General features: G+C 45.4%; 1 protein-coding gene across 2 annotated transcripts in view; it reads right to left on the bottom strand.

The window, feature by feature from the left end:
* The window catches only part of ABHD2 (abhydrolase domain containing 2, acylglycerol lipase), a 114487-nt gene that overhangs the window by 8326 nt on the left and 81858 nt on the right, over window positions 1-24303 (bottom strand). For both annotated transcript variants that reach the window (XM_024232396.3, XM_024232394.3), the window contains 5 exons: window positions 18277-18460; window positions 8792-8884; window positions 5975-6085; window positions 3123-3192; window positions 951-1035 (listed from right to left, as the gene is read on the bottom strand). In XM_024232396.3, the coding sequence (XP_024088164.1) occupies window positions 951-1035; window positions 3123-3192; window positions 5975-6085; window positions 8792-8884; window positions 18277-18460 (543 nt within the window). The remainder of the gene's footprint in view (window positions 1-950; window positions 1036-3122; window positions 3193-5974; window positions 6086-8791; window positions 8885-18276; window positions 18461-24303) is intronic.

Below are 24303 nucleotides of genomic sequence, written 5' to 3'. Positions count from 1 at the left end.
CCTACCTCGGCCTCCCAGAGTGCTGCGATTTATAGGCATGAGCCACCACACTTGGCCCAGTTGCTTCTATTTGTATGTTTAAAGCACATGGAGAGGCTGTCACAAGAGATAGCAGAACTGGATTTTTTGTTTTGCTTTTCAAGTCAAATTTTATTTTATTTTTTACTATTTATTTATTTTTAGAGACAGACTCTTGCTCTGTTGCCCAGGCTGGAGTGCAGTGGCACAATCATAGCTTGCTGCAGCCTCGAACTCCTGGACTCAAGTGATCTTCCCGCCTCAGCCTCCTGAGTAGCTAGGACTACAGGTATGTGCCACCATGCCCAGCTTTTTTTTTTTTTTTTTTTTTGAGACGGAGTCTCACTCTGTCACCCAGGCTGGAGTACAGTGGCGTGATCTCGGCTCACTGCAAGCTCCGCCTCCCAGGTTCACGCCATTCTCCTGCCTCAGCCTCCCCATGCCCAGCTAATTTTTAAGTTTTTTGTAAAGATAGGGTCTTACTATATTGCCCAGGCTTGTGTCGAACTCCTGGCCTCAAGTGATCCTCCCATTGCAGCCTCACAAAATGCTAAGATTACAGGTGTGAGCCAACACACCTAGTCTCGAATTTTAAATCTAAATATCTCTTTATGTCAAACTTTCAAACTTAAGGGAACCCTAACCCTGAGATAATCTCACAGAACATCAGGTGACTCCCCAAAGCCCTAATGGCTATGGATATACATGGTGGTCCTGTCTCATGTCCTGGGAGGAACACGAGGGGGGCCTGATGCCCAGGCCCCATCACAGCCCGAGGACTATCAGGCTACACAGAATAAGAACGCTGACTGCTATGAGATGTCTCTCCCTAAAGAGGGTGGTCTCCAGGAGATGACAGGATGGTGAAGGTGACAGAATTTACTGTGGCAATTTGCTGAGCTGTTGAGAGGGCAGTAGGAAGAAACACTTACCTGAAAGAGATTTTGGAATGGTTAGAAGACTTTCATGCACCAACGGATCGTCAGCTGCATTAACCAGCATGAGAGGAACATAAATCTGCAACAAGAACATAAAGCAGAATTAAACTACTGATTCCCATTTTCAGACCCATCGATTCAAGACTCAAACTCATTGCTGGACATATTTTTGAAGCAAAGGGAAGAAGGTCACAGCTCAGCTTGCTGAACAGGTACAGTAAGGATGCCTTGTATTCTCTGGCAGTGTGATGAGTTACATCTGCCATTGTGATTACTGCCCTGGAAGCAGGAGTGTGTAGAAGCAAAGCTTCCTGATGATCATCAGAGTGTTTCAGATTAGCCATGCATTTTAGGAAATGACTTTGCAATGAATTATGTATATATTCATTCAGTTTATTTCATGGGAGGGAAAAATTAAGTGCACTCCACACCAGACAAAAGAGATTCTACAGGAATCTAGGCCAAGGCTGGGCACAATGGTTCATGCCTGTAATCCCAGCACTTTGGGAGGCTGAGGTGGGAGGACTGCTTGAGCCCACAAGTTTGAGACCAGCCTGGGAAACATAGTGAGACCCACACCCCAGTCTCTATTTGTTAAAACAAACACAAAAACAAAAATAGAACAAATCAAAAGAATCTAGGTCAGGTTTATGGCTTATGCCTATGGTTCCAGCTACTCAGGAGGCTGAGGCAGGAGGGTCACTTGAGCCCAGGATTTCAAAGCTGTGGTGAACTATGATCACGCCACTGCACTCCAGCCTGGGAAACAGAGCAAGACCCTGTCTCTTAAAAAAAAAAAAAAAGAAAGAAAAAGAATCTGAAGGTTGAAAACAGGAGTAGGCTGGTGGATATTAGAAAACCGTTGGCAGGATTGCATTCAACAGCCACTTTACTAAAACAGCCAATAGCCTTCTTTTTCATTTTAGTGGAGATGGTACTGACAGGGAGACTCAGATGTCATTGAACAGCGATACTGAGGCAGTGAATGATTGTGGTATCCTGTAGGTCTCTGATGTTGACTCTAGACAGCTCGACATTCCTACAGTGGCTTAAATGACAACATCAAAAGCCTGATGATGCTAAACTAGGAGGGATGGCTGATAAGACAGCACAACTACAGTTTCCAGTGATCTGCTTTAGCCAGGGGAATGATGGGCCAAACCTACAGGTGGACATTGACAAGGATAAATGGGAAGTCCTGTGTTTGGATAAATAGGGCAATCAATTGTGCAAAGACAGATTGAGAGAGACTGGCTTGTTGGTCATTCAGGTAAAACAAACATATGGAGATTTTGTTTGGCCACAAACTTAATACACACAAAGTTTATTGTAGCTGCTAAAAGTTGCATTAATACAAACAAGTCTACCTTATCAACAGACATGCTCGGCTGGGCACAGTGGCTCACGCCTGTAATCCCAGCATTTTGGGAGGCTGAGGCAGGCAGATCATGAGGTCAGGAGTTGGAGACCAGCCTGACCAATATGGTAAAACCCCATCTCTACGAAAAATACAAAAATTAGCCAGGCGTGGTAGTGCACGCCTGTAATCCCAGCTACTCAGGAGACTGAGGCAGAAGAATCGCTTGAACCTGGGAGGTGGAGATTGCAGTGAGCAGAGATGGCGCCACTGCACTCCAGCCTGGGCGTCAGAGCGAGGCTCCATCTCAAAAAAAAAAAAAAGAAAGAAAAAAGAAAAAAATAGACATGCTCATCATTACTTTGATACAGAAACACATCAGTTTTACTCTGTGCTTACCAGATCACGGCAGGAATTTTGAGTTCAGTCTTAGGCACTATAGTAACAAAATACAGAATGGCCAAAAGAGGGTCCCAGATGGTAAGAAATCTAGACAGATCTCATTGATCTGGCAGAAACCAGACAGGATTATACTGTCAAAGGAAGACTAAGAAAAAAGTGGGTGTTGAGCAATTTTAAAGGCCCTCACACAGACATGGGAGCACACTGGTCTAAGGGGCAGCTCTGGGATTAATGTATGGCAGTTACAGAGGGAGACAGTCCGGTTCAATAAACAAATCCAAGCTGAAAGAGCAGTTGGAGCCAGATTCCAGCTGAGCTTCCACCAGGAAAATTTAGGAGAGATCTTTGTTGTATTGTGTGTGAGGCTGGATGGAGTGATGCTAATTGAGCCAGTGATGGCCACTCACCCTGTGCAGGTACCGCATGCAACTTTCTTCTTCATAGTATTCCTTCAGGGAGTTATAGCCATGAAACTTCCTGCAACACACCAGACAAAGAAAAAAAGAAAAAGGACAAACATGGGTCATAAGATCAGAATGCTGAGCCGATGGTGGCTCCGGTTCCTCACGCTAACTTGTGGCACTGGTAGAGGAGACAGAGGCAGGAGCTAGGCCTGAATGCTGAGCTGATTTTATGACTGTTGCAGATCCTGCACTAACTCATCATATCGATGAAATGTATGTAGGTAGCAAGGTTCAGGGTTAAGAGCACTGGCTTTGGCATCGGGGTTCAAATCCTCCTTCGGTTATTTACTGGCTATGTCACCTTGGGCAAATGGTTCAACTTATCTAAGCCTCAGCTTCTCCTGTATAAAATGAATCTGAAGACAGGGCCTTCCTCAATGGAACTGTGAGACTTATGATGTTAAAGTGCCTACTAGCATCAGGACCGACCCAGAGTAATTACCCTGTAGTAACTGTTATCTATAGTAATTATTAGTGTATGTTACATCTCTTGAGGCAGTATAAAACCAGATGTCACTACAGATATGGAGAAACTGAAATTCAAGGACATTTACTGGAACTTTCCTTTTAACAGAGTTCTTAGTGGAGTAACAGGACCACTGTGAATTGGAATAAAATATGTATTAGGTAACAGAAATGAGACTGTCATTCAAAGTTACCAGTTCTGTCCCTTTATCTCTGACTACTGCTCCATATCTCTGACTACAGAGCAATAGAGATAAACTGGCATGTAACAAAACCTTCGGTGCTCAGCATGAATGAGGGGCCGCAGCTCTGCTCTGCTCTGCTCCGTGCTCCCAGAGGCCCCTCAAGGTTCAACCTGGAGCTCCGACACCAGGAGGCCTAGGCCAGAAGATCTCAAAACCTCTTTCTGACACAGATTAGGGCCTCTGGCTTCTGAATGGTGGGTCTTCCTGTTTTGACTAGGGTCTTTAAGCTATCCTCCCTCCCCGGAAGCTGTGGCTGTCATTAGACATCTTTGCCTGGGAATGGCCTGGAAAGCTCAGGCTGGACTAGTAGGGCCCTCTAGACACGGTGGAGGCCGAGTCTAGAGATCATCTCTAAGATGCCTGTCCTTGTGAAATCAGTTCGTTTGCAGTCTCAGCAGGCAGGAAATGCATTGTTCCATCCCTCCAGTATTACTAGGATGGATCTGTGAGGAAGCCACCAAGACTGGTTATGATCATAAAACTGCTACTATCCAATGCTATTAAAGAGGACAGACTTCGGAGAGTGTTGAGAAACATTCTCTTCTGGGCTTAAAAAATTTAGGAGATGAATGGGAAATTTAATTTGTTTTTTTCTTACTACACACCACAATACAGTCACACACCTCATCTGAAGTGAGGGTGGGTAAGATTCATTTTTCACCTTCTGAACATACCAGCAATTTCCTGGTTTTCATTTCCTTTGAGAAACTGTTAGCAGGCATATTTCAAGGTTACGTGGTGTAAGAAGGCTACTAAAATCTCATAAGGAAGCAAAGCAGAGATCCTATACCCTTAGGTCAATATCTGCCTATCTATTAGATGAAGAATAATTGCTTGCTTTAAACTACATCTAAAAATATCAAATAATTTATTTTTTATTTTTTAGGGACAGGGCCTTACTCTGTTGCCCAGGCTGGGGTCCAGTGCAGTGTTGTGACCATAGCTCACTGTAATCTCAAACTTATGAGCTCAAGTGATCCTCCTGTCTCAGCCTCCCAAGCAGCTGGGACTACAGGTGTGTGCCACTATGCCCGGCTATTTTTATTTTTCAATTTTTTTTTGTAGAGACAGGGACTTGCTATGTTGCCCAGGCTGGTCTCAAACTCCCTACCTCACGTGATCCTCCAGCCTCAGCCTCCCCAAGTGCTGGAATTACAGGCATGAGCCACTGTTCCTGGCCTCAAATGATTGTTAAATAAAAAGGATCATGTATTTAAAGAGAATGATGAGGTCAGAGGTCAACTTTTCCTTTTTCAGCTGAGGCTAACCTCAGTCAGAAACTACTGGAACCAGGAAAGAGGCCACTGTCAAGGTTGCAACCTCAGGTGCCTGGAGGAGAGAGGCAGGTAAAGAGTAGATGAATGAAGTGGGCAGTGGGCAGTATTTGTGTCTCACACTCCGAGGGGAGTCTCCACGCCCCAAAGTAAGAGGCTCTGTCCATTTTGCTTGAAACACACAGTCCTCTTGGTCTATCTTCTGTTTTTCTTTTTCTTTTTTTTTTTTTTAATTTTAAGAAGGGTCTTGTTCTGTCGCCCTGGCTGGAGTGCAATGGCATGAACATGACTCACTGCAGCCTCAACCTCCTGGGCTCAAGCGATCTTCCCCCCATGGCCTCCCAAATCCTCCTAGGATTACAGGCATGAGACACTGTCCCCAGCCAGTTTTTCTACTCTTGTTAGAGACACAGAGAAGTACAAGAAATATTTCCTTTGCCTTTTACTCCACTGCAAAATGCAGATTTATGTGGCACCTGACACTTGCCCTGGTGTTGAGGCAGGACAGGTGGGGTGAAGACTGCCCATGCTAGGGCCTGCACGCCCCAGCTCCTTGAATCAAGCTAACTGTGCTTTGTAGGAATGCAGAATGAGTGGTCGGATCCTTTTTCTATTTTCCAGGAGAAACTAGAAATTTAAATGTTCCTGTGAAATCTTCTGTTTTTAAACACTAGACACTTACTTAAAGGGAAAAAAACACCCTTAACACTCAAGTAGGCAGAGCAAACACTAGTGCTGGGCAGAGCTGACCTGCAGCTTCCTGCCTGGCACCCTGCCCCAGAGCGTCCCTCTCCCGCCTGCACGGACACACCTCATCACATTGTCATCAATCTGCATCAGGGATGTTGCTGTGTAGAGCCGGCTCAAGTCCGTGTCTTCCAGGCTCTGGGGTTTCTTAACATGGTCTCCAAAAAGAGCTTGCCTAGAGCAAACACAAAAGCAAACGAGATTAAGATGTGGAGGATGAACAACCACAGCAGAGCCTGCTTCCTTGCCACAGCAAGCAAGGAGGGGGAGCCAACACGGTCAGTTAGAAATAGAACCTTTAGCCTTTAGAACATCCCAGAGGATGAGCTGGCGCTGTTAATGTCAAAACCTTATTTCCCTTTTCAGAGGTACCCAGACAAACTAAAGACTGTGTTTGAACCTAGTTGAATATCAAAAAACCTTCAGCACAGGGGAGGGGGGCTCAAGATGGGCCCTGTGGTGAGTGGTGGGCCGTGGGCCAAGCTGTAGGGGCCTCGTCCTTACACTGTGTTGACAATGTCCCCCTTGGCAGAGACCCTTCCCCTTAATGAGCTGTTTGTGTTGCTTAACAAGGAAGACTCAGTGTGCAGGAAGGAGTGGAAAACAAACAAAAAGCAAGGAAGACAAGGGTTAACTCATTTAGCATTTGGGCAAATCAACAGCTCTCTAGTGTCTTAGATAAAAGCTAACATCTATTCAGGAGAGCGATCATTTTTTTTTTCTCCCAACCCCCAAGTGGAACCAGCATTTCTATTAAGAAAAAATCCATCTGGAGAGGATAAGAAAAAATCCATCTGGAGAGGATGACATTAGAGGTAGGGGTCACAACGTGCACTTTTGACCTCTCTTCCCAGCAAGGGCTCTCAGTCACACACCTGGAAGCGGACTGAATTTGCTGAGGCATAGCCCTGCGGTAGGAAGGATTTATTATGCCAACTTGGTATTCTGCTACTCATTCACAACCTCTCCAAAAGAAGAACACATTTCTGTAGCATTGATTTTTTTCAAAAGACTATTAGGAAGATTATATACCTACTGGATAGAATGTACAAATTCAAAGTTAACCTAAAATGTCTAAATGTTTGGCTTTCTGTAGTAAATTTGAAAAATGTGAATACTTAGAGTACATTCAAAGGACTCTCATAATTTGAACCTTCTAGACTAATTAGTAGCAAGACCGGGTCCTTTAGCAAAACAAATGTTTCCTGGGAGGAGTCACTTTCGACACCAGAGGTGCGGAAAGGCAGACAGAGGACTTGGACTTGGTGTCAGAGGCCTGGATCCACCCCTTCTGGCTACAAAACCTCTGCAATCTCCAGACCCATCCAAACCTCAGCTGAGCCACATGCACCTCAGTGCCCAGCACACAGCTGAATCTCAAACAACATGAGCCAAGTGGGAACAGCTGATTTTCCAGCCAGCACAGGGGACACAAGTCTCCCTCTGCTCTCCTTCCCGACACGAGGACACAAGGACATGTCCGGCAACGTGGCAGCCTGATGGGGCCTTCAAGCCCAGCCTTGCTCAGGCGCCATGTGAACGCCCACCCATAGGAAGCCCAATCTGGGGTGTGTGGCCTGCTTTAGCCACTGGAAAAAAGAGAACAAGAAACTGATCATTTAGTCAGATTGCTTTTTCTAGGGTGATACCAAAAATCTCCCACATTTTTTTGAGCGAACGGGTGTGTCTCGGGTGCTGGGAGCAATCAACACATGCCTAAGCCCTCCAACGCTCTCCAGTTTGGTTCTAGATGTAGGATTTACAGAGGGGAAGCAACAGAAAAGCAACTTGGGCATGGATGAGTTGGCTTCACAAAAGCAGGAGAATTGAGATGGACTTTATAGGATGGGCTGGGTTCCCACCAGTAGAGAAATAGGAGACTATTCTCAGCAAGGGTAGTAAGTGGTGTAGGAGAGGCCGGGGGCACAGGAACCTCTAAGTAGCCTAGTCTAGCTAGAAGGAATGAGAGGCGTAGGGGAGAAGGCAGAGATGTCAGCAATAATAAGAATCATAATGAAAAGTCATTGCTAATATTTATCTGGTGCTATGCATACCAGCACTGCTCTAAGCACTTGACAGGTTAACCCACCACAGGATTACGAGGCGGAGAGGCAGGACAAGCATGAAGAATAAGGAGAGGCTCAAACTTCGAGCAGGGAGGTGCCGAAACCACACCCTGAGCCTCCTGTCCCCCTGCTGCTTGGAGAGAAGCCCAAGGGCCAGCCAAGAATGAGTCCTGATCCCCCAAGCACAGAAGCATCCTACGGAGAAGGTCTCCTCAACAATGACAGCCACCTCGTGACCGCTCTAATTTGGGAGAAAAGGGTGTAGAAGTGGTTCCTTGTCTCAGATTTACTGGGAATTACAAAAGCATAAGGCGATTTGGCAAACTCAGTAGCTTGGGACAGGTTTCTTTTCTTTTTTTTTTTTTCCAGACAGGGTCTCGCTCTGTCACCCATGCTGGGGTGCACTGGCACAATCTTGGCTTGCTGCAACCTCCGCCTCCTGGGTTCAAGCGACTCTCCTGCCTCAGCCTCCCAAGTAGCTGGGATTTCAGCAGCACCATCAAGCCCGGCTAATTTTTGTATTTTTGGTAGAGACGGGGTTTCGCCATGTTGGCCAGGCTGGTCTCGAATTCCTGGCCTCAAGCTATCTGCCCGCCTCAGCTTCCCAAAATGCTGGGGTTACAGGCATGAGCCACCGCGCCTGGCCAAGACAAGTTTGTTTCTAATCAAGTCACAAATGCAGGCAGCAGAGAGTCTGTACCACACCTGCATTTTGTTTTTCCCCTGAAGGAACAGGAGTCCTGGCTTTTCATGGTTCCCAGATGAGCACAGGAAGGAACTGTCTGTCTCCTGAGAGAGAACGGAAGGTGACCTACCTGTGCGAGAGGATGATCTTCTTCATGTTGTCGGCCATGAGGAAGTTGTAGAACCGCCGGCACTGATCCCATTGCATGAAGGTTTCCTGGGCCCTGGAAGAACCACAGCGAGTGAGGGTGATGGCGGTGTGGGGGTGCAGGCATGCAGCCAGGAGGGGGCTCTAGCCATGGGGCAAGGTGTTTGTGTGGAGAGGGCCGGCTCTCAGGCTGTGGCTTCTGCATTAAAACAGGCTGTAATGTGCAGAGCTCAAACATCTGTGGAGAAATCTATGCAGACACCAAGACAGCGCAGGGGAAGGGGACCCTGGCAAAGGCCCTCTCTAGCGCCAGAGGCTTTGTTGGTGGCACCCCCGACACTCTCTTCTAGCACCTGGGCCTTCTCTTAGTCACTGAACCTGCCAGGACCAAAGTCTGCTTCAATTGTCACGTGAACACTTTCTGTATTTGGCTCCCTACCTGGCAGGCAAGTTTTCTGGTTTAATGACAGGCACATGGAAGGGGAGAGTGGGTGCGGAGGGGAAAAGCTAAAAAATCTTCTGTTGTTGCTGATCAAGAGGTAAAGGAAAATCATTAACTGGGATCTCCTCCAAATAAATCTATCTTTTGATTAGCCTTATACCATTGAAGAGGCAAGGACATCAAAGTGGAAGTAGACAGGCCCTTAACCCTTTGTAGGCACAGCTGGTGGGGCTGGTCTGGAAGTGTCTTTCTGCCTCTAGGGCTAGTTTGTGACTGGCACACTAGTGTGTGGCTGTGAGGGCCACACTCTGACCCTTCAGTGGCAGCAGTAGGCAGGTGATATTATTCCTGTTTTCCAGAGCCCAGGTTCTGCCAGCAGCATATGCAGAGGGAGGAGACAGCACCACCAGCCCTGGCCATGTGCTTCCCCAGCCAGATTTCCATGCCCACACAGCATGTGAACAAACACCAGTGGGCTCACTCCCACCAGCCACGCCTGCTCAGCCCTCCCCACTCACTGCTCTCCTCCCTTGGGCGTGAATCCAAACGTAGGCGGACACTGAGACCACATTCATTACAGGGAAACTTTCATCTTGCAGGTTTCAAAATCTCCAGGCCTGACTCCACCCTGTGAATGGATCTGGACGTCACTACTTCTACTAGATTCCATCTTCCAGATGGTAAGTGAGGGGACCAGGTGGTTCGTAAGGTTTTTTTGTTTTGTTTTGTTTTTTATTATTTTTTCAATCCAGGGAGTTTATAAAAGTAATTTTATAAAAGTAATTTCCCCAAAGCTGCTACAACTTTAGAATGGCAAAATTCCATAATTTTGGAGTGACAAACATTTCTCACAATGTCATGGTTAAAAAATAAGAGGTAGTGGGGAGTTAAGAATGAAATGGTTTGTGAATTTAATGGTCTGCGATGTGCTCATCAAACACAGGCTAAGCTCAAAGTGAAGACTAACACCACCTTGAAGGGTCAAAAGGCCACTGCACAAATGTACAAGCCATCCCCCCCACCGACTCTAACCAAGCACTACAGGAAGAGTATAGGACCAGATCACTATCAGGGACCCCTGCTAAAGCAGGACTGTGCTCACCTGCCTGTGGTCAGAGGGAAGGGGGTCACCCAATCACCCAATCACCGAGCCACAACCGGCTGCCTCTCCTCTGACTTTGGATCCAAGCCACCCAGAGAGCCAATGGTCTCTGGCAATCCCAGCTTTCTCTTGCCCTGGTTCATTTCTCCCTTTGCTGACCTCCTAACTGAAAGGATGTTCTTGCTTTTGTTAGTACCTCCTTCATTGCAGACAGGCTGCAGAGGTAGGGAAGGGAGGAGGGTGTGGCCATAAACTTAAGATATAAAAAGAAGCTGCGACTCTGCAGTTGATTTTTTTTTTTTTTTAATTGAATACACCACAGGCACTGCCTGTTGAAAGGTTCTAGGGAGTCACAGGGACCCAGGGCTCAGGGAGGGAACAAGACAAGGATGCTGGGACCAGTGTTCCACTCTGTTTATTGTGGCTAACATTGATTTTTAGTATCTTTGGTTTACCACTTAGTATATGTAGGGGCTGTCTTTTACCTTTGGCTGTAGAATTAAGGAATTGAAACTTAAATTTATCATGGTTTAATAAAAGAATCAAGATCAATGTATTACATTCATCTCATATATATATATATATATATATATATGGTTTTTTTTTTTTTTGAAAAGGACTGATGTCTTCAATACCAATACCAACAACAGCAAAGTGAAAGGCAATAAAAGAAAGGGTAACCTACAGACTGAAAGAAACATAGACAAATCAATAAATGCACATGGAGGCAGTATGTGGATCCTGATTCAAACAAGCCAACTGGCAAAACAAACAAACAAATAAACAAACAACACTTCCATGAGACAATCAAGGAAATCTGGACACTGACTAGAAATGGGATGCTATTAGGGAATTATTGCTAATTTTTTGGATGATAATGGTATTTGTGGTTATGTTTAAGAAAAAGTCCTTAGAGTCTTTTAGAGCTACCTAGTGAACTACTTACAGATGAAATGATATCTGCAACTTGCTTTAAAAGAATGTAGTTTCTGAGGGAGTGGTTGAATGGATGGGTATAGAGGAAACAAGATGGGGGTATGAGTTCAGTGTTGTTGGAGCTGGTAGTGGCTACACCGGGGTTCGATTTTAGATGCAAATCACAAAATGGACACGAAACCAGGGGAGTTTAGCTCTCTAGACACTGCATGAATACCTTACTTGGCTATCCAAGTTCTTTTTTTGTTTTTGTTTTTTGAGATGGAGTCTCACTCTGTTGCTCAGGCTGGAGTGCAGTGGTGTGATCTAAGCTCACTGCAACCGTCACCTCCCGGGTTTAAGCAATTCTCCTGCTTCAGACTCCCGAGTAGCTGGGACTACAGGTGTGCGCCATCATGCCCAGTTAATTTTTTGTATTTTTTTAGTAGAATACGGGGTTTTATCATGTTGGCCAGGGTGGTCTAGAACTCCTGACCCTAAGTGATCTCCTGGTCTCTGCCTCCTTCCAAAGTGTTGGAATTACAGGCGTGAGGCACTTCACCTGGCCTGAATATCCAAGTTCTTGACTTGCCTCTAGATAGCTATGTTCTCCAGAAGAGAGAAGGGGTGGCAGGAACTGCTCCCCAGGCTGGGCCAGATATTGTTCCACCAGGATAAAATGGCTGAGGACACAGGAGAGAAGTGTGGAACCCTGAGAGGGGCAGCTCGGTCAGAATTACAGGGAGGGAATGGCTTTGCATAATTCAGAGTGAATCTTGTTGGAAGGAGGGTAGGTTTCAAAACTTCAGAAAGAACCAGGATGACTCCAAAAGGAAAGATGCCTTCTGAAAGTTGCAAAACTCTCAAGAAGTGATAATCACAAATGAGAAGAGAAAATTAACCCCCAAACCCAGTATAGTTTCACTGGGAGTCTTATTTGAGAATAATCCATACGGATTTTTAAAGAACTTTGTTCATCCATTGATCTATTACCAAAATAAATAGAATTCCCTGAAAATGCCTTCATTTCTAATCAATGTAACATTAAATTATAATAAAATATTACCCATACTGGTTTCACAGCCATTTTCTAGTGAGAGATTTCTCTTTGGACTGTTAAAAGAATTTTATAAGGTGTTGTGGAAGGCAATGGATTTTAATTCTTCAGAAGAGGGTCCCAACGAACAGGTATTTGCAATTAGCTTCAGAGCAATCACTTGGGCAAGGAAGAGCTGAGCCAGCCACTATGCTGCTGGGGTAACTGCTTAGAGAAGGCTCAGCTTTCCAGTTCGTATTTTGCAAAGTGAGTGGACCAAGTACTGATGAAAAGGAATTAAAGTCAGAAGAGAATGAACTGGGGAAAGAATGCATCTAATACCCAAGTGAATTCAGACCTCCTGGCTCAAATAAATTATGTCTCAGAGTGCTGAGAGACTATGAGAATAGTGAAACAGCTTTCCTGTGGTCTTTGAAAAAATATGGAGAATGAGAATGAGGTTCTGTAAGAGTGGGATGGGCAAGCATGACCTTAACACTCCAAAAAGGGAAAAAGGCAAGGGCAGTATGAATTAAGATTGGAGATGAATTAATGGGATGTGGATGTAGACGATACTAAAAACATACCTTGAAAGCAATATGCTAATGAAACCTTAAGAATAAAGTACATTAAGTACTTTCCCATAATGCTATCACATGAACCTAAGAAGTATTTTAACTTGTAGAAGGAGGGGATTTCTTTCCAGGTTTTGCCTATATACAGTCATGTTTTTAAAAAATTATGATAAAAATACATAACATAAAATTTATCATCTTAATTTTTTTTTTTTTTTTGAGACAGAGTCTCGCTCTGTCCCCCAGGCTGGAGTGCAATAATGGCATGATCTCGGCTCACTGCAACCTCCGCCTCCGGGGTTCAAGAGATTCTCCTGCCTCAGCCTCCTAAGTAGCTGGGATTACAGGTGCGCACCACCACACCTGGCTAATTTTTGTATTTCTAGTAGAGACGGTGTTTCAGCATGTTGGTCAGGCTGGTCTCGAACTCCTGACCTTGTGATCTGCCTGCCTTGGCCTCCCAAAGTGCTGGGATTACAGGCATGAGCCACTGCACCCGGCCCTTCCCTACTTTTAATATATACATTCTGTCATGTTACATATTTTTCTTGATTTTTTAAAATAAAAGCTGCCTTGTTTCCCACTGAGTTGGTATATTATTAACTTATTTAACTATCTCCCATGCTGGACATGTGGATTATTTCCAATTTGGGCACTATAAGAGAGTAATCCTGCAGTGGGGACAAAACCAGGACCAGCCCAGCCCGCAGAGAGAGGAAGGGGGCATGATCCTAGGCAGGCTGGCCAAGCCCAAGACAGGGCTCCTGCCTTGAACAGCCGGGCCTCTGGAAGGAGGGATGGTAGAGCCTCTGGACCCAAAAGACCCAGCCAGAAGGTTCTGGGCTGGTAGCAGGTTGACCTTCAGGGGCAGAGTCAATCTGTAGAGAGGTCATCATCTCCAGCTAGTTCAGCTTGAGTGTGAGCAGAAGAAAACCATGTTTGTACCACACAAGGGAGTGGGCCAAGAGTTTTTGGTACCTGCCAGGCTGGGCTTTGTTAGTTCCGCTGGGGTGGAAGGATGGGGCAGAAAGATGGACTTCAGACTAGAGTAGGGATGGCCACCTACCAAGCCCCTTTCTTCCTTATCAGAATCTTTTCCTTTTACAGGATGTACTTTTACAGGAATGAGTTAGAGTCTCTCATTATTCTGATAAAAAAAATTAACAACAACAAAAAAACCCACAAAAAGCCCCAAGGCACTAAGGGCAACCATGGGGTCAGGTCAACTTCACAACCCAGTGGTGGAAAAGCTGAGCTGTTTCCCAGGGTGAAGTTCTGTCCATAGAGTCTCATTTAAATGCTGCAGTTTCCCCCTCTTTGTTTGGCTGTGATTCAAAATTACTGATGGCACAAAGTTACTGTATTTTGTAGCTCTTCAACTATAAAAACAAATTTTAGGAAAGTCCCAGTCTCTGGGGGAACTTTATGAATAATATTTGCTTTTGCCATAAACTCATCTCTAGCCTGAAGTTTGCCCATCAAAAGCAAAAGAGACAATATCCCCACCATTTGGCAGGAAAAGTGGTACCTGCCTCTGCCCCATGGCAGGAAGGCCTTGCTCAAAGAATGCTAGGATGTTCAGGTGGTCAGGTCTTAGTGATGCTAACACATTCACTTAGCCCGGAGTATAATGTGCCTTTAAGGAGATTTGAAACACTCCTCTGATAATTCCTCTACTGTCTTGTAAGGCAGCGGTGCTTGGGACTGGCTTTGTGGAAGACAATTTGTCCACAGACTAGGGAAGGCAGGGGCAGGGGGATGGCTTCAGGATGATCCAAGCACATTACATTTATGATGCACCTTTTCCCTACTATTATTACATTATCATACAGAATGAAATAATTATACAACTCACCACAACATAGAATCAGTGAGATCCCTGAGCTTATTTTCCTGCAACTAGACAGTCCCATCTGGGGGTGATGGGAGACAATGACAGATCATCAGATATTAGATTCTCATAAGAAGTGTGCAAACTATCCCTCACACGCACAGTTCACAATAAGGTTCATCCTCCTGTGAGAATCTAATGACACTGCTGATCTGACAGAAGGCGGAACTCAGGCAGTAATGTGATCAATGGGGAATGAAACTAAATACAGATGAAGGTTCACCCACTGCTTCCCTACTGCTTTGCCCACTGTGACCCGCCCACCGCTCACCTCCTGCTGTGTGGCCCGGTTCCTAACAGCAGTTGGGACCCCTGCTGTAAGAGGCTTCTGCCACTGGCCTAGGCCCTGTGCTACTGTCCTCCTCACCCTCGCCTCCTTCAGAAATCCCTCCTCACGGACCCCCCACTTGACTGAGGACCTCCTTGGCACCCATATGCCTAATGTGTAATATCTTAGTAACATGTATTTGTTGCTTTGTGGCTTTGTAAATATCACTCTGTTGTCTTAAGTGCTGTGAGGTCCTCAGATACAGACTCTCTTTTACACCCAAACTGCAATAAAATGCTTTTGTTTTAGTTTTATTATTATTGGTCAATTCTGTAACATAAGATTGTTGCGGGCTTTCTTGGGAAAGAATTTCTCTTACCTGAAACCAGACCAAAAATGCTTCCCTCCCCATTTTCTTTAAGCTCCATGAAGGCAAAGAATTAGCCTTGTTTAAGGCTGTGTCCCTATTATCTAGGAGGACGTCTCACCACACACAGTCCCCAGGCGGGTTGGCAGCTGTTTATGCTGAGGGAACATGTTAAAGTCTGCTGGATACCAGGTGATTTCAGGGCATTTGTGTCCCTCCTTCAGTGGTTCAGCACATTTAGGTAAAAGGTGAGCTAGTTTAGCAGCAGCTAGACTTTGCTAACTACAGCAAGCGGGTGGCTGGCTTCTCTCTGAGCCTTCAACTGGCTCTGGCTAGACGGGAGATGAGCTACGGGAGGAGAAGCCAGAGGGAGGGGTTCACTGAGGAAGCGGGTCTCCAGACTCAGCTAGGAGAGATTTGCCAGATACATGAACTCTCGTGTGGCCCCTGCAGAGGCAGACGGGCCTCCCCGGCTCCACCTTGGTGTGATGGGAAGCACTTATGCAGCTGCCACCATCCCAGTGCTGAAAGGCTCATCGCCCTCAAGCCTTGGCAGGAAAAAAAAAGTTTATACTGGTTTAAAGTAAGGAACTGTGCTCCATTTATTCCATAGATCTGGTTTAAATGTTGAGGGTGCCTGAGCCTTGCACCAGCACACACAGGACAACGGTGTCTCTCTGACCTGGTGCCAGTTCCCATATGCAGGACCACATGATCTTAGCCTGGACAAGTTAGTTATCTGTGCTCCAGACAATAAAGTTGCAACTTGCTCCTTATTGCATGAGGTTGGTGTGCCAATAGTTAGTTATGTGTATGAAGCCCTCTGAGGTCTCAAGGAAGAGGCTGTGCAGGCTAGGTCTGCAAAATGTATAGCACCTCACAGATTTTAGTTTCCTAGCTTCTTGAGCCTTCTTTGCCTTAGTTCAAACACCTTAGTTTGCTGCGTCAATCATGTGCTCTTGCTGACAGCAGATGGCGCTACTGCAGCAAAATGAGATGAAGGGATTGTCATTTTAAGATTTTGTGCATTGAAAAAAAAGAAAACAAAACAAACGTCCTAGTTCTGCTCCCTTGGATCCTGGGGTAGGCCCCTTGCTCATGTCTTTCTTATCCCAGTGACTGGGCCCGACAGGACTTTGGTTAATTCTGGTTACACGTGGCTATGAGTTGGGAGTTGGATATTTCTAGTCACACCAAGATAAAGGCACATGTCCTCTCAGCTGACTCCCCAGTGTCCAGAGGAGTGAAGGAAAAGATTCCCGGTAGGAAGATGGGGGACTAGCCTGGTCCTGGGACGTGAGAGCTGGAGAGACCACTGAGGTCACTAACCCCAGGGACTGCTAAACGTAACTAAACATGAAAACTCGCCTATGAAATGTATCCAAAATTCAGATTTCTGAGGTCCCATGCCTCCAACTTCATGAATCAAAATCTCCAAGGGTGGGGCCCAAGAAACAGAATTTCTTTCTAACGTGATCCTCCAAGTGATTCCTTATGAAGTGAGGCAGTCACTAGTTCACTGGACTGGTCTTTGTGATCCGCTGATCGAACCCACCTCCTTCATTTTACAGTGAATGATGATGATGACAATAATGAAAATGAATAGTGGCTTATGTTCTGCATGCTGGGCACTGTTCTAAGCACTTCATATGCATCAACTCATTTGACTCTCAGTGGTGCTATGAGGTAGGTACTGCTTATTATCATCATCCCCATACTGCTGGCAAGGAAAAATAGAACCCAGACCTTGGCCCTGGGACTCAGGAAGGGTTTCATCAGAGATGTTTCTCATGTCTATCGTGGGTACATTTAGATCATCTTTTTCAGCCAGCTTTAAGCCTCATAGGGAGAGGCTGAATCCTGGGCCCACATGTGTCTTTTGGGTGTGCTGGCTTTAAATTCCAGTAATATGTATTTTTAGAAATAATATAGATAGCCTCTATCCATCAGAAAGTAACAAGGTATGTTGAAACTGCAGCATGAGATATACGGGTGAGGCAAAAGGAAAAGATTCTTTGAATAACGATAAGGACTGTTTGGCATTAGACTGGATCAATAGAGAGGTGTTTTTAAACTTTCCTGTGTGTTTCAAATTTTTTCAGAAGATTTTTAATAACTGGTTATATCATTTGTAATACAAAAACACCATGAAGGGTACAGAAAAAAATACGAATGTATTTGAAGAGCCTGGAGAGATGTGTGTGTATAGTGTGAGTGTGGTGACTCTCGAGAGACCTGGGACAGCAGTGATCTTGAGGGGAATCAGGGCAGATGACCATGCCCTCCCAGGACTCATCCTGTGGGGTATCTACTGGCAAGAGACTAAGGGGTGGGAGAAAGCTTGACCTATTAGATCAACTCCTTTGTGATGATGCCTGGGATGCCTGAGGGAGACAAATACTTAAAGGTGAGGACACTGATTAAATGATTTCTACAGATCCCTTCCAGATGCCATCTGAGACCCAGCTCTTGCAGGAAGGAGGGATTTGGGATCCTAAGGCCCAGCTTTCAGATCCCAGCTTGCCAGTCCTCTGTGCTCTTTCATTAATCCACATTTCTATAAAAACTCCTGAAGCCTGAACAAATTAAGTCACCTGACAGAGATTCCCTAGGGAGACAGCAACTATCAATTGACTTCTCCAGTTACAGATCTGATCCCAAAATGCAGCTGCATATCCCAGGCTTAAAGGGTCTGATGGGGCAACTCCAATGTATGATATGCAAACAAAACAAGGTGAGTCCAAGACTCAGAAGCTTCTACTCAGTCGGCCACAGTGTTCCCCGGTCTTCGCAGAACAGTGTGTTGTGCGTCGGGGCATCTCTATAAATAAGGGCTAACTGAAGGCCCTGATGGAAGGCGGAGATGACTCACCTCAGTGCACTGTACCCCTGGCACACGCTGACGCAGCACAGGACCTTCTCTTGATTTGCCTGAGTCTCCCCCAAGTATTTGCACACGATGTTACCACCCAGGCTGAAGCCCACGACGACCAGCTGGGTCAGGGGATATGTCTTCTTGATGTAGTTCACCATGGCTCCAAATTCCCATGTGCAGCCTGTGGGCAAAAGGGTGAGATTGCTCAATCATTTCAGGTGCATCGTATCTGGAGAAAATGCAAGCTGGAACGTTACTAAATGGGTGCCAGTATACTAAAAGAGAGAGAAATATATATGTGTGTGTGTGTGGGGATGTGTGTGGAAAGAGAGACAGACAGACACTACTCTTTGGCTATCCAGAGAGAAGTTCCCAGATGCCCCTTGGGATAAGAGGAAACAAGGCCTCAGCAGTGCCCAAGAGTGGAGGTACCATGTATCAAATGTACAATGCTTCTTAAAAGGTAGGTCACAAGAACCCTGTCTAGATGCTCATAGATATCAAAGCCGATTTCAGGGTGTGCATGAGCACGTATGCTCACACACAGACCTAAATAAAAGCTAGGCCAGCCTGGACAAAATGGCAAGACCCCATCTCTACACACTACAGGTGTGTCCCTGTAGTCCCCGCTACTTGGGAGGCTGAGGCAAGAGGATCCCTTGAGCCGGGGAGGCAGAGGCTACAGTGAGCCAAGATCGCATCACTGCACTCCAGCCTGGGTGACAGAGTGAGACCCTGTCTCAATAAAATAAAATAAAATAAAATAAGGTAAGTAAGTAAATAAATAAATAAATGCAAGAGCAAAATCCTTTGAGATTAGCTTCCTAGGCTACAAATTGGGATGCTATACCCATGTGTATGATGATTCATGGTGTTAAGAAAAGTAGCAAGTGGATGTTATTTACAGAATCTTCTTGACAGAGTTGGAAAGGAGAGGAAAGATAAACTTCGGTCCAGAGGGACTGCCAGGATGCTCTGTACGTTTAGGGTAAAACGTTCTTGGTGACGTAGGGACAGGGTGCCAAGGGAGGCAGGCTCATTCAAAAATACACAGAGGAGACCTCTGAACAGAGACGGTGTTTGGGCCTCATTTGCCCAGGAGGGATGATCTCAGCTGGGGTCCCCTTGGGAAGTTATTGAAGCCATGTTATGTCTCAGCAGCTTTGCTAAGAGGAGGAGGTGAATGGCCATATTACAAGTGAAGGGATTCATCACATCCTTCTAAGGCCCAACCCCAAACTCTGTAGGGAGCCAATTTAAAATCTAACATGGAAAGTTAAGGATGTCGACGCAAAGCACATACAAAATAGACTGGCATGAGAAGAGTACGGATTTACAATGGAAACGGGAGTTGTTGACTTTGGCACCAGCTCAGAGGTTTTGGCATTCTTAATAGAGTTGAACAGCTCCTTCCCTAATCATCAAGCCATGGGGGAAAGTATCTTTTGAGCCTGGGGTAAACTCCCCTTATATCTGTCTTCCTTTTGTAGTAGGATGTAGCCTAAGCCAGGCCGGCACAACCCCATGTGGTTCTTAAGCTGCAGCGTGCATAGAATCACCTGGAGAGGGTGTTAGAAATGAGCATTCCTGGACCTCAACTCCAGAGAAGCTGATTCTGTAAGATGGGGGCCAAGCCCAGGAATCTACAGTGACTTTGTTTTTGAGTAGGTAATTCATGCCCATGGGAGAAAATTCAAATGCTGCAAAAGATGGAGTGAAAGGTAAGTTTCCTATATTCTTTCTAAAAATACCAGTGGTAACATACACATTGTTTGGTGCCTCATTTTTTCCCTTTACAATATGTCTGGCAATATTATGCATCAATACACTTGAAACTGCCCTATTCTTTTTTATTTTTAATGGGGTATAACATACATACAGGAAAATGCACAATCAATGAAGTTTTACACACTTATACCCAGGTAAGCATTGCCCAGATGAAGACGCAGAATATTTTTGACACCCCTGGAGGCCTCCTCGTGCCTCCTCCCAGATAGTATCCCCTATACTTTTGACTAATAATCATGATCTGGAAATGCTGGGGGCTTAGAAGGAGCTTAAGCAAGAGATGCTTAAAACTAAGGGAAAAACTGGGCCAAGAGCTGCTTCCTCCCAAACAGCAGGACCCAGGCACCAACTTTGAGAAGGCAGCCCATCTCCCTCTCCAGTGAGATAGTAGAGGATCAAGTTGCCTATTTTTCTCCCTCTTACACTCAGCAGAAGCTGGGGCAGTTTGCAGACCTTCAATAAAAGTTGCTGAATTGAGTGGATTCTGATGACAAGGCCTCTGAATGGGCCCTGAGGACAGGGAACGAACAAAAACCTGGTCCGGAAAGATCCTTGAACTCTTAACTTTGGAATGTGAAATGCCAGACTGTTGTCCCCACCTAAGTCAGATTCATTCAAGTTTCTTTTTGTTTGTTTTTGAGACAGAGTCTTACTCTGTCACCCAGGCTGGAGTGCAGTGGCACAATCTTGGCTCACTACAGCCTCTGCCTCTCGGGTTCAAGTGATCCTCCTGCCTCAGCCCCCTGAGTAGCTGGGGTTACAGGCATGTGCCACCATGTCCAGCTAATTTTTGTATTTTTAGTAGAGACAGGGTTTTGTCTTGTTGGCCAGTCTGGTCTTGAACTCCTGACCTCAGGTGATCTGCCTGCCTCTGCCTCCCAAAGTGCTGGGATTACAGGCGTGAGCCACTGCCCTGGCCAAGTTTCTCTTTTTAAGAAGGTAGCAATGGAAGGAATATTATGCCTCCAGGGAATGCCGGATTTCAAAATGAAGCAGTGATGTAAAAAAGGGGATGTGCAAAAAAACAGCTGGGAGCACAATGAGCAATTAGCTGATAGCAGCTTCTACACCATGCAACAAATAAAAAATGTAGAAATCCCACAGGAGACATTTGTTCACCTCCCTTGGGCCCTAACAGGCACTGAAAACCAGGCCTTAAAGGAGCAGCCTGGCCTCATGGCTACGTGAAAAGGCTCTGTGGCCAGACTGCTTGGGCCTACCACTTAGTGGCCCCAAATGTTGTCAATTTCTCTTTGATGACAAGTAACCCCCGTATACAGGGAAAATCTTCAGCTTCCAGGCTCCTTTCTGGAATAGAAAGGAGAACCTACAGGAATAGGATGAGGCCTGGGAATGGGAACTTTCAACAAACAACCCAGACAATTTTTGTAGTGAGGAAACTGTGCAAAATACTGTTACCTCGGGTAAGTTACCAAACTCTCCTAGGTCTGGTTCATCATCTGTGAAATGGAAGTAATAAGAGTAAAGACTTCGTAGAGTTGTTTAGAGATCTGAATAAAGTGATATACATCAACAGCTTAGATCAGGGTCCAGAGCATAATAAGCATTCAATGTTAATGGCTATAACTGACTCTAATTATTTTTTCTTTTAAAAATATGTAAGTATACCCATGTTTATAGCAGCATTATTCACAATAGTCAAAAAGTGGAACCAACCCAAGTGTGCCTTGATGGATGAACGGATAAGCGCAATGTGGTACATGTGTACAATGCAATATTATTCAGCTTTAAAAGGGAAAGACATCCCGTCACATGCTACAGCATGGAAGAACCTTGAGGACATTATGCTACATGAAGTAAATCACTCACAAAAGGACAAATACTGTAGGATCCTACTTATGTGACATACCTGGACTAGTAAAACTTATAGATGGAAAATAGAATGGTGGTTGCCAGGGGCTAGGGAGAGGGGATAGGGAGTTATTGTTTAATGGGTATAGTTTTAGTTTTGCAAGGTGAAAAAATTCTGGAGATTGGCTGCAAAACAATCAATATACTTAACACTACTGAACTGTACACTTAAAAATGGTTAGGATGAAATTTTGTTATGTACATTTTATCACAATTAAAAATATATCTAAACAAGAATGTAGCTGATCTAAAATTTAGGGTTTTCTCTAGTGTTCTTCGACTTCATTGCACATTAGAATCACCTGGGGATTTTTTTTAACGCAGGAAAAATATTTATTATAGGGTATTAAATGGCTTACTGAATCATTGAGAGAGTTAAAGAAATAGCCTTAAAGCCAAACACCTGGGGAGCTTCTAAAACAACCATACTAATGCCTGGGCCCTCCCCAGCTTCGTTAAATCAGAACATCTGGGGGTGGGATCTGGCCATGGGTGTTCTTCTACAACATCCTCAGGTGCAACCACTGTGGCTGTGGAACACTGCTCTAAGGAACAAGGCTCTCTCCAGCTCAGACCAATACGAGAAGGCATTTTTTTGAAGCACTCTCTCATCTCCGGGCCACCCCTTTTCAGACTCCCCTTCCTTTCTACTTGCAGTAAACAACCTTCACAGATGGGGGCGCTGCTTAGCCTTTCGGAAGCTTAGCCTGGTGGCAGTTTTCCAAACATTTCCTCAAAGCAAGGTTTCCACAGGTAGCACATCCCCGTTCAACACAACCAGGCGCTTCCTGTAGATCCACTAATACCTAACAAAAAGAAAATTTAAATACCTTTAAATATATGTAATTGCTTTCTGGTAATCTTTCTTGTAAAGAGTGAATTGGAAAAGCTGCACGGAGGTTATATATTACTGCAAGAATGATGCTCTAGCTCAGTGGTTCTCAGAGTGTGGCCCCTGAGCAAGCAGCATCAGCATTGCCTGGGAACTGGTTCAAATGCACATTCTTGGACCTCACCCCAAACCCACAGAATCAGAAACTCAAGGGGGTGGGGCCTAAACAGAGGGCTTGCTGAAATGAGCTTGCAGGACCCCACCTCCAGAGATTCTGATTCCACTGGTCTGGGTGGGCTGAGAATTTGCTTTTCTAACAAGTTCTCAGGTGATGCTGACGTTGTTGGTCCAGAGACCACACGTTGAGAACCATTGTCCTAGTTGACAGAAAAGCTGGATGAAATCTTTAATTTTCTTTTTTTTTTTTTTTTTTTGGAGATGGAGTTTTGCTCGTTGCCCAGGCTGGAGTGCAATGGTGCGATCTTGGCTCACTGCAACCTCTGCCTCCCAGGTTCAAACGATTCTCCTGCCTCAGCCTCCTGAGTAGCTGGGATTACAGGCGCCCACCACCATGCCGGGCTAATTTTTGTATTTTTAGTAGAGACGGGGTTTCACCATGTTGGCCAGGCTGGTCTTGAACTCCTGACCTCGTGATCCGCCCGCCTCAGCCTCCCGAAGTGCTGGGATTACAGGTGTGAGCCACTGCGCCCAGCCTCTTTTGTCTTTTAAAAGTGCAGCTCGAAAAGATGCTTCATGTCACTCATTGTTAAATAGATGCAAGTTAAAATGACACTTAGAAATCATTTTCCACTGCCCATGTTAGAAAAGATGAAGTTTGCCAACACCCAGGACTGGAAGGAGTACGGGTAACAGGCCCTCTGGTCCATCCACTGATGAGGGAGTACACATTGGTATAGGCCTTGGAAGGCAATGTGGTAACATCTGTTCATGTTTTTTAAAGTACAAACCTTTGGTCTAGTAATTCTGCCTTTGGGGACTTTATACTGCATATGTATGTAAACATGTACATGCAAGAATGTTCACTGCAGCATTTTGGTGTTTGTAGCAGCAAAGGTTTGGAAACAACCTAAATTTCCATCAGTAGAGGACTGGTTAAATGAATGACTACACTGTGGTGAAAAAGGATGAATCTGGCCGGGCGCGGTGGCTCATGCTTGTAATCCCAGCACTTTGGGAGGCTGAGGCGGGTGGATCATTTGAGGTCAGGAGTTCAAGACCAGCCTGGCCAACATGGTGAAACCCTGTATCTGCTAAAAATACAAAAATTATCCAGGCAGTGGTAACACGTGCCTGTAGTCCCAGCTACTTGGGAGGCTGAGGTGGGAGAATCGCTTGAGCCTGCGAAGGGAGGTTGCAGTGAGCCAAGATTGTGCCACTACACTCCAGTCTGAGTGACAGAGTGAGACCCCGTCTCCAAAAAAAAAAAAAAAAATCTGATCTGACATGGAATGGCTCTGAGCCATCTTAAGGGATAAAAACAAGGGGTGAAACAGTGGGGCTGGCACCCTCTC

This window comes from Pongo abelii, chromosome 16 (assembly GCF_028885655.2).
Source record: "Pongo abelii isolate AG06213 chromosome 16, NHGRI_mPonAbe1-v2.0_pri, whole genome shotgun sequence".
Lineage (NCBI taxonomy): Eukaryota > Metazoa > Chordata > Mammalia > Primates > Hominidae > Pongo > Pongo abelii.
This window is presented reverse-complemented; position numbering and strand designations above follow the sequence as displayed.